At 52.0% G+C, this 10,070-nt stretch overlaps 1 protein-coding gene across 1 annotated transcript in view; it reads left to right on the top strand.

The window, feature by feature from the left end:
• The first annotated feature begins 2,897 nt into the window (after nt 1–2,897).
• Nucleotides 2,898–10,070, top strand: part of FAM207A (family with sequence similarity 207 member A) — a 56,747-nt gene continuing 49,574 nt past the window's right edge. The window contains exons 1-2 of the mRNA XM_040604311.1: nt 2,898–3,036; nt 4,629–4,737. Of these exons, the coding sequence (XP_040460245.1) occupies nt 2,917–3,036; nt 4,629–4,737 (229 nt within the window). The 5' untranslated portion in view covers nt 2,898–2,916. The remainder of the gene's footprint in view (nt 3,037–4,628; nt 4,738–10,070) is intronic.

Genomic DNA, 10,070 nt, shown 5'->3' with positions numbered 1-10,070 from the left:
TTATGGAGCCAGGTTTATTTTTGCAGCAAGCAAAGAAAATCAGCAGAAAAATTAGCAGAAAACTAGCAGAAAAATTCTGAGCCCTGATGAATGTTCCATGGGTTAGCGTGTTTATTACAGATGACAACAGAGCTCTGGCCTGGTTTCATCACAGCCAGGCACTGGGTGTAGTGAGAAAGCATCAAAGCAACGCTTGCAGCAGGATGGGAGCGCTGCAGCAGCTATCGCCTGGCTGGCATGGGACACGGCGGGGATCGAGCCCAGGGATGAGCCTGCTGGGAGCTGGGGTGCCCAGCACAGCCTGCTTGGAAAGCCCAGGTGGCTACAGCTGGATGCTGCAGAGCAGCTCCCAGCCCTGGCCCAGGTAGGCTGGGACACATGAAGCTGGGAAAGCTGGTGGGGCTTCCTGCCAGCATTGCCGGTTGCAGATCTGGGGGAAGGAAGTGTGCTTGAGTGAGATGAGTTGTAGTAATTTTTCCTTTTGTATTGCATAAGGCCCTTGTCAGGCTGCTCTTTTATTTCATTGGCTTTGTCAAACCGCTCTGCTCCCACTGACAAAAGGTCGAGGGAAAGGGGTGGGAAGGCTGGGATGGAGCGGTGGGAGCAGAGCGGGTGTGCTATGGGTCCTTGCAGCCCAAAGCTGAAACTCACTGGCATTCTCCCAGTTCCTCCCGAGCTGTTCCTCACACCCTCTTGCAGCTTTGGCCTGGAGTGGACATCCACAGCAAAGCACTGTCCCTAACAATTCCCTGGGGACCCTTAACACGTAGCCGTGCCCTATCTCCAGCATATCACTGTTTAGCCTGGTAGCTCCTGAGTCCTGGCTATTTACTACATGTATTAGCCAATGAGTAGTTACTCCTGACGCTGTGTCTGTGCTTTCACATGTCCAACATGTCCAAGCAGAAGCAAGTGAGGGCTGGAGCTGGCAGTGTGAGGATGCTCGTGTACATGCTCTCCTGCTTGCTAACCTCTGGCGCCTGCAAATCCCATGCTTCTTCGGGTGTGGGTTTCACCTGCTTGACATTCTAATCTTTGATACTTCCTGATTTGGGAACAACTTCCTGGTTTTTTTTAGAGGATGTCTTTTTGTTTCTGCATCTTATTTCTCCTTGCTGATGTTTAAGCCTGCCGCAGGTAAAGGGGGTGGGCATCCTTAAGTCGTAGCGTGTATGCTCCCCAACCCCACTGTAAGCATTGTAAGCTGTTAAAACATTCCTTTTTCTATTTTCTTTTAATGATTTTTATTAGTTCTCCTTTTTATTTTTACTAGAATGGATTTGGTTTCCCCTCTTGCTGCCACTGACTGCGGAACTGTTGTGGTTTTTACAGGATGCTCTTGAACAGCTGGGATGGGGAGCAGGGCATCCAGCTGGGCACTCTCAGAGTGGTTCCTCTCCAAGGTCATTGATGTTGGTGCTCACCCAGCCTACAGTAGAGTAATGGAAGTTTTCCCAGTGTTATTTTTTATCCCTGACCAACACTAAGTCTTCCCTGGTGTATCCCAGCCGCTGCCATACTCCGCCTGAATGGGTGGCATGATGGGAGCAGGGATTTGGGGTGGCTGTGGGATGTCCACCCTCAGAGATATTTTTTTTTCAACCTTCTAGTGTTTGTGTAGGGGTACGCTTGGTTGTGAGCTGGACGTGGCATCTTTCCAAGCAGCATCACCTCTCCTTGCATTTCCCCATGTCCTTGGTACCCACAAGGGGGGCCACCAGCCAAGCCCTTGTGTGGCACAGCTTGCCTTGCACTCCCACGCTGCCCACGCCAACCCACACTCACCAGCCTCTCAGCCGGGTGGAAGTGACTGCTGCCCAGGAGATGGACGCATCCATGCTGGCCTTCCTGCTGGGAGCAGCCTGGCTTCCCCCAGCCTCACTCTTTTCATCCTCTGGCATGTTCTTGCTCGGCTGGCTACTAGCCAGGGCTGAACGAAGAACCTGGGGAAAAGGGAAAAAACCTTCAGTTGGTGTAGAGAAGCATGCGGCAAGAAGTTTGACTTGCTTTAAGAAACCGGTAAGTGGTGAGCATGAAATTTGTCATTGTATATTTTTATGGTTTTTTTTGGGGGGGGGGGGTTCAAAAATGCAGTGGAAAAATGCTACCCAGGGTAGCCCCGAAGTGAGGGGAGGGATGTGGGTCCCTGGGGCTGCTCCCCAACGTCAGGCCCTGGGAAACACAGCTCAGAGCAGGACGGGCAGAGAAAGGCCAGCCGTAAAACGAAGACATATTAACCACGTATTAATTGTTGGGGCATTTTAAGAGCAAACCCACCGTGGTTCTCAAGGCTGGAGCTTTTTATTCACCTGGGGGGAGAAGCGGCTTTGCATCTCATCCCCTGGAGTGCGTGGGAAGGTGCGGGTCGGGTTTTGCCAGGGTCTGGGTCCACCCGTGGCAGCACCGTCAGACACATGCTCGGGCTCCACGGGGCTCGCCAGGTATCCTCTACGGATGGTGTTTCTGGGCAGGGAGTTTCAGAGCTCCATTTTCTGTCCTGCCGTGGCACCCTGGCCTCTGGCTAGTGCCACCGACAGGCCTCAGCTCTTCCAGGGGCTCACACCAGCCTTTATGGCAGCGTCTGGGTTTAACCTAAGCGTGCCTATCGAACACCTTCCAGCAGTTTCCAGGCTCCAGGCTCCCTGCTCCACTGCCCGCCCGGAGGCCACGAAGCCCCCCCGGGCCGCCCACCCAAGCGACGCGCCACCATTACGCTTCAGAGTCACCACCGCGGAGCGGGCTGGCTGCGGCGGCCCCGCGGCGCTCCCCGCGCTCAGCCGGCGGCGGGAGGGGGGGCGCTCCCCGGTACCGCGCCGCGCCGGGGGCCGGCAGGGCCAGCCGTGGGCCCCGCCCGGGCGGGGGCGGCCCCGGGGCGCGGCTCAGCCCGGCCCGGCCTCTTCCGCCGCGCCGCCCGCCATGGTGGGGAAGGCCAAGCGCCCGCGGCTCCACCGCGCCGCCCCCCGGCCCTGGCCCGCCCGGGATCCGCCACCGCTCCCGGGCCCCGGCCCGGGCTCCTGGGGCTCGGCGGCCGGCAAGGTAGCGGGGGCGGGCGGGCGGCGGGGCCGCCTCACGCGTGGGGGAAACAGAGCTCCGCCTCCCGGGCGCGGGCGGCGGCGGGCGAGGGGCGGGCCCGGCCCGGCTCGGCTGATGCGCCGGTCGCCCCCGGGCCCCCCCGCCGGTCGCCCCCCGGGCCCCCCGCCAAGCACCCCCGGGGCGGCCCCTCCGGCTCACGGGACACCGCCAGGCCCCGCGCGGTGGCCGTCAGGGTGCAGGGCCCGCACGGGGTGTCAGCGCCGCGCCGGGTACCTAAGGACACCCGATGGGACAGGGGTGGCCGGCGGGATCTCAGGGGATCGAGTGAGATCGTTTCCCCAAGGCCGGTCGCCTTTCCCCACTTAGAAGAGGCCTGTGACGCCTGCCACGCCGCCCTGCGGCCCTGTGCCTCGTCCCTCACGACGCTCGGCCGGGACACGGCTCCTCAGAGCGGGCAGGGAGGCAGGCGGGGGCCGGGGGCTCCGGAGCGCCCAGCGCAAGGCCCCACCCGTGTGCCGTGGGAGCCCCAGCGTGCCGCTACCGGGGTGCTGGTGGCCGCTCCGTGCCACCGGCCGTGGCTGTCAGCCTGTGCCACAGTCACGGGGCCTTTAGCATGCGGCGAGGGGAGCCAGCTCGGGGAGGTGGCAGTGACAGACCGTGCCACCACTGCTGCTGGTGTAGAAGGTGCCTTGTGCAGCGTTTCGTGGGGTGGCCTGGGTGCGGTACTGGGGATAGTTACCGGACAGTGTTGGGAGAGGAGGGGTCAGCGGCTGCTGGCCTGTTTTCGCAGTGGTTCCCTTCGGTTTCAGCTTAGGGCAGGTGGAGGTGAGCCGGCAGTTTATACACAAATCACAGAGGAGATTCAGACTGCATCTGTTTTCACCAGCACTGTTAAGAAGCAGTTCAGGTTCAAGCTGGGTGCCTCCCCCAGCCCCCTCGCAGCAAGGACGCAGAACAGCAGTAAATGATTTCTGTGCACCTACAGCTTTTCTCAGGAGTAGGCCGTGCCATATAAAACTCTATTTATGCCACTCTGAAGTTACGTGTTGGTGCTGGGACATAGCTGCTGGCTAACATAATACATTCTTCTAAGCCAAGCAGGGACACTACTGCAAAGCTTAAGACTTGCAGAGGTATTGTGTGCTTAAAGCAGCTAAATACTGAAGATTTGGTAAGTTGCTAGTAGTCGCTGTATCTGCTTAATATCCATTGATTGAGGATTTAGGCACCTAATCTGCTCATCTGTTGCTTATCTGTAGTGTTATATACCTGTAATCTGGCTGTACCTAAGGATGCCTTTCACAGTTCTCCTAGGAGTAATACTTGAATTCACTTGAGTGAGGTGATGTTGGGTTGAGATAGAGATCGATAGGAATAAAAGAAACAAAACATGACTATGTGAAACTTCTTTCTGTGTGGAGAATCCTGGTGGGGCCAAGCCAGTGGCATGACTTACCTACACGCTATCACTGGAGTGTGTGTCCTGCCTCTGGATGGTGCTGGGTTTGTTTTGTGGTTCTGGGGATGGTTTTTTTTAATGAATGTTACCTGGTGGTATTTGTACTGACTCCTGCTTCATGTTTCTTTTGGATAAGGACTGGGACTTGTCATCTTCTGGTGTTTTTTCTGGGCTGAAGATTGACCCTGATACTCTAGTAAAGAAGCTTGACTTGGACTCCAGAAGTATCATCTCCTCGAGAACAGGTTTGTTGTATTTTGAATGAGTGGCATGTTTGGCTGTGAGCAAACAACACTGGGGACTGTATTTGTGGTGGCTGTCAGAACCAGTCTAGGATAATCGAACCCAAACACAGCTCCCTGTGTTCCTGCAGAGGCTTTTAGAAGTGGTTTCTGTTTGGGGTTGGAGGAGGCGGAAAGGCATGGGTGTGCTTAGTGCTCCCTAGGTGGGGAACTAGCTTCAGGCTACCTGATCCAGCTGGAGCCCCACCTGTGGGAAGTCCTCATGCAGCCAAAGGCTCCTGGCCCTCAGGAGCTGAGGGAACAGCAGAACCTGGCTGGTGACCTGGTTTGGCTACTTCTCTGGCTGCTTTTGCTTCACCAGCAGCTGCCATTCATACCAGTATTTTGTCAGAAAATTAGTTGCTTGTTGTGTGTCAGCTGTGTTTTACCCACAGCAGCTTGATTACAGCCGGTTTTCTCCTCCTGTCGTTTGCTGTTGTCAGGTCCCTGGGCAGGAGAGTCAAGCTCACCCAGGGAGTATGGGGAGTCAGAGTGGCAGCAGGGAGGTGATGATAGAGGCGTTTGTTTTCTGGTCCCAGCAAAGAAATGCTCCCTCTAACTGCTTAGCGGTAGGCAGAGCTCTGTATCAGAAACTAGATTTCACACCTCTAAATGAAAACTGATGGCACAGCAGTCTGTCCTGGTGCAGAAGATGTACGTGACTCCCAAATAACCTTGTTTGCAAACTAAATTGATTTCTTCTCTCCATGCAGATTAATATTGCTAAAATATGTTGTATTCATGTCTAGGGCTACAAACCCAGCAACCACCCAAGGGGTAGGGGTTACCTGAGCAGTGGTGAGCCGAAGCAGCCGTAGCCCATTGGTCACAGGGTGAGGGAATGGGAAGGTTGTGTGAAGACACATTTGCTTGCCCTCTGCGCAGAAACCTTTGTGAAACGTATTGTTTTCGAAACACTGAGCTCATTGTTCGTAACTCTTGGGAGAAGGACTGTGTGTGCATATGTGTGTGCGTGTGAACATAACCATCTCTTTAATTAAATTAGACAGCATGTTGTTGAAGGCTGACAGCCTGCAATCCTAGCCTTTCATTGCAGGCTACAGCTGTACATGTCTGGTTTATAAATAGACCTGTGCTGCTGGTCCCTGTGCAGTGCTGATGATGCAGATGTGTGGTGCCTGCCTGTGTTTAACCCTCTCCTGAGGCTGCGTGCTGGCTTCCTGCAGACAGTGATGCTGACCCCGATGCTTTGTTCTCCCTCGCACTTTCCAGATGATCAGCTAAAAATAGGTGTTCGGTTGGGGGCTCAAAACTGCAAATTCAATCAGGCAAAAAGTGATCTGATTTTTTTTTTTTTTTTTTTTAACGCTTCCCAAGCTGCTGTGCCCTTTCTTGTGGTATCAGTCTGCAGCCATGTGGAGGTTTTTTCATTATGGAAATCAATTCATTTTTTTGTGTTAATTCAGTGGGCTGTAACTAGGCTGTGCATACAATGCAGACACGCTGGCGTTAGGAAAGAGATTCTAGGCAGAAGTGCTTTGTCTCCTGGGATCTCTGGTCAGCTGAGAGCCTGTTCAGCAGGATACTCAATTTTACTCCAACCCTCCCCCTCCTTTCTCCCATCACCCCTTAGCTCAGTGCACAGGGTGAGAGGGCAGGATTCTCCTACACATTGTTATTTTAAGATTTAATAGCAAGACAAAAAAGTGTTTCTCTCCCACTTGGTTTTCAAGCTCTGAGAAGGTCAACTTGGTAGACTGTAGGTAGGCTTTCTCTCTCTCCTGTGCTTTTCACAGGTGAAGAAGATTTTTTAAATTTTTTTTTCTGGTAAGGATGCGATGTGGCAGTTGAGAAAGCTGGTTTATTTGTCCTCCCTCTGTGTGTGTGCAGGCGTGCTTCACATTACCTAAGATTGCTGATACCTCTGTGTTTTGTGTTTGTGTCTGGCCTTGTGGTGTGACACATTAGGGAAAGCCAGGAAGAATTACTTGCAGGTTTTAAAGAGGCTTGCAGGGCATGAGTGAAACAAGGGACGGGTTACAGGGCTTGGACCTGACAGGAAACACTCTGATGAATTACCAAGCCCAAGGGGCAGCTGTGGGATTTGACTGTTGTCTCAGACCTTGCATCTCTCTGCTTCAGGGAAGTATAGTTCCCAGAAAAGCCAGCATCTCCCTCTGTGCTTCCACACCACTGCAGCTTGGTCAAAGGTGTCTGCAAAAGATACTTTGGGTAAAACATTAGACCTTCCTACTACTATTCTGCCTCTGTTTCTTTCTGCACTTGGGCTTGCACATTTTGGCTTTGTGCTTGAACTGGGGGACCAAATGGTCTTGGCGGAGTCCAACCACCAAAGCTATGCGAGCCGGAGTGCTCTCTAACAAATTCTGAAGCTGTCAGATGTGGAGCTGGCCCAGGATACATTGGGTTGTGAGATTGCTTGCTGCTGGAAAAGGAAGAAGTGATGAAGTTGTGTTGTGGCTCCACCTGTCAGCACACCCCCTCCTGTTTAACAGGAGGCAGAGAGGTGACGTTTTGAATTCATTGAATTATTTGAGGTACCTGTAAAATTGACTGATAGTGGCAAATGAAAAATATCCCTTGTGTACTGAATTTTTACACTGTGCTTCATCCTACAGGTCTGGTCTCTGCCAATTAAAATCTAGTCTGAGGAAGAATTTGGAATTGGGTTAGATTTTAGAAGATGTCAGCCTGGAGCTCAACAGTGGTAAAAAAGCAAATTGGCTGTTGAGAAGTAGGAAAAAAAGAGAATGACCTGGAGAGTGTTGTTATGCTCCATAAATAAATCCATGGTGTGTGCTGCTATGTATGGCTATGTGTGGCCCTGGTCCTCTCATATCAAAAAAGATGTAGCAGGCCAGCAAAGGTTCAGAGAAGGGCAGAAAGGCTGCTCAGAGGCCTGGGATGCCCGTTTAGTTGTTCCTAAAGCAAAAGCAGTGGGCTCTTCATCTGGGGGAAGGCAGCGAGGCAGGGTGTGGTGGAAGCCTGGAAGCTGCATGGTGAGGGAGGGTTGCTGCAGCTGTCGCCTGTCCCTTCTGCTGCAAACCTGGAAGAAGCAAAGCTGTAGCAGATGGTAGACACACACTTGAACAAGACATTTTGTGTCTCACGTGGCGAATTCTGTTCTGAACTCTGCAGCCATCTGTGATGTGAGTGCTGAGCACTTCTGTGGGTTCAGAAATAGGCTGCACAGGTTGATGGAGGGGGCCATCAGGGTTTCTTATCGCAAGGACTCATCAGGTGTGGGACGTGCAGGTGGAGTGTGGTGGCTCTGCTCTTGCTGAGTCTTGGGTGGAAAAATTGAAGGGTATCAAGTCCTGGAAATGGATTGTGGTGATGCAACAGGACTGGCGACAGGTTCCCCCTGCCCTGGGCGTTGGTCTGTCCCTATATGCAGCACAGAGAGGCAGCTGGGGGGCTGTGTGGTGGCTCAGGCCACCAGGATGTGCAGGGTAGGGACACAGGCTGCACCAGGGCAGTATGGGGCAGCTGGGGCAAGAGGAGGGCCCAGACCAGCCGTGGGGCTGGGTGATGTGCTAGGGGCTAACTAAACAACAGCAGAGTATGGTTGCTTCCACATGATGAAAAGCTTCATCTGGTAGACCTGCTTTGGTGTGCCAGGGCCAGAGGGGTGCAATCCTGTAGGAAACAAAGTCACTGTTGTGCTGGAGCTTGAGGGCTATTGCCTGTAGCCACCAATGAGAGGAGACCTCTCTCTCTGCTTTCCTTCCCCCCCCTTACTTTTCCTCAGTTTAAGTGACCAGCTTTTGCTGCTCTTTTGGCTGTGGTTATTCTGAGGGACAGGGTCAAGCACAATACATAAGCTGGAAAGTTCAGCATCTATAGCAGGGTTAGCATCTTGGTTAACACAAGTGGTTTGTCTATGCCCACACAGGTGTGTGCTGGGGCTGAAAAGAGATGGAAGGAGGCTGTTTGTTTTGAGAGAATAAACAGGTGGTGTTGGTTCCTGCCAACTGAAAGCCTCATTTTTCTGAGGATTCCTGGTGTGTCTGGTGGAGGCAGGGTGCTATGTCAAAGTATCTGCTGCTCTCATGGTAGTTGTCTCGTTGCTTCTCTTAGTTACGAGGCTGATCCAGCACACTTCTTGTGATCGGTGCAAGGTACCAGCCTAGGCTGTTCTGGCATCACTAATTCTTGCGGTATGAGAGGGAAAGGGTGGGACTGTAATAAAATGTGTCACCAAAATGGAATTCATTTTATGCAATTGTGACGGTAGAAAGGCAGTGGTCTAAAATGGAAAGTATTTTCATACAGGGAGCTCTGAGCCATGCCATACTGTGAAGCAGACCTGCTGCCCACTTTCTCCTGCTCTGCTTCTTGTCTTTAATAATTAGCTCATCTTAACACCAGATTCCAGATGATTTCCACATGCTCGTAGGTAACAAAAGCCAGCAACATCACTGTGAACACTGGAGTTTTAAGTCCATGAGTTAACTCACTTGTTTAGTGATTGCTTCCTATCAGTGTAGTTTACTTAGCCACTGACGTAATGTAAATCAAATGCTTTGCCATAATCTAATCCACACAAGGACTTCTGTTACTAGTGTGAGTAAATAAATCTCATCTGGGTGAGCCTCTGTAGCGTGGGAATTAAATGTTTCCAACTAAGTCAGAAATAATGGCCTGTCATATGGGGCCTTCTATCTATTTTTTTTTTTTTTTTTTGCTTTAGCTTTCCTTCCTCAGTGTTTGCTCCTTGAAGCAAGGGCCTGTTCAAGTGTGGCTCTGGCAAACCATTTGCCTGGGAATGTCCTTTTTGTTTTTTTCTTTTTGGAGTGGATGATGAACCAGTTGTGGAATGATATCAACAACTGGACTGGCAGCTTCCTGCTTTATCTTCAGCTTCTCCAGAAAGGAATTTTGACAAGATGTGTTGTTGAAAAAGTAAAAGTGCAACAGCCACAAGCGCTCCCACTTCAGAACTGTTTGCAAAACCTTAGCTTGTCGCCTTGATTTCTGAGGTTGTGGCAAGAGTAGCTTTTCCTGCACTTTGCTGTAGCTCCTTCTGCACTACTAGTGAGCCAAGAAAATCTGAAACATAGATTAAAACGATTTGCTGCCTCTGGTCCTAGATCAGTTAAGGGTTCTTAAGGAGACTGTAAGGTCTACGAGAAGGTAGGTTTAGATTGGATGTAGAGGCATTTTGTTTATAATGTGGGTGGTGAGACACTGGAACAGGTTGTCCAGAGAAGCTGTAGATGTCCCATCATTGGAAGTGTTCAAGAGTGGGTCAGATGAGGCTTTGAGCAACCTGATCTAGTGAAAGATGAAAAGGGGATTGGATTAGATGATCT

This window comes from Falco naumanni, chromosome 8 (genome assembly GCF_017639655.2).
Source record: "Falco naumanni isolate bFalNau1 chromosome 8, bFalNau1.pat, whole genome shotgun sequence".
Taxonomy (NCBI): domain Eukaryota; kingdom Metazoa; phylum Chordata; class Aves; order Falconiformes; family Falconidae; genus Falco; species Falco naumanni.
This window is presented reverse-complemented; position numbering and strand designations above follow the sequence as displayed.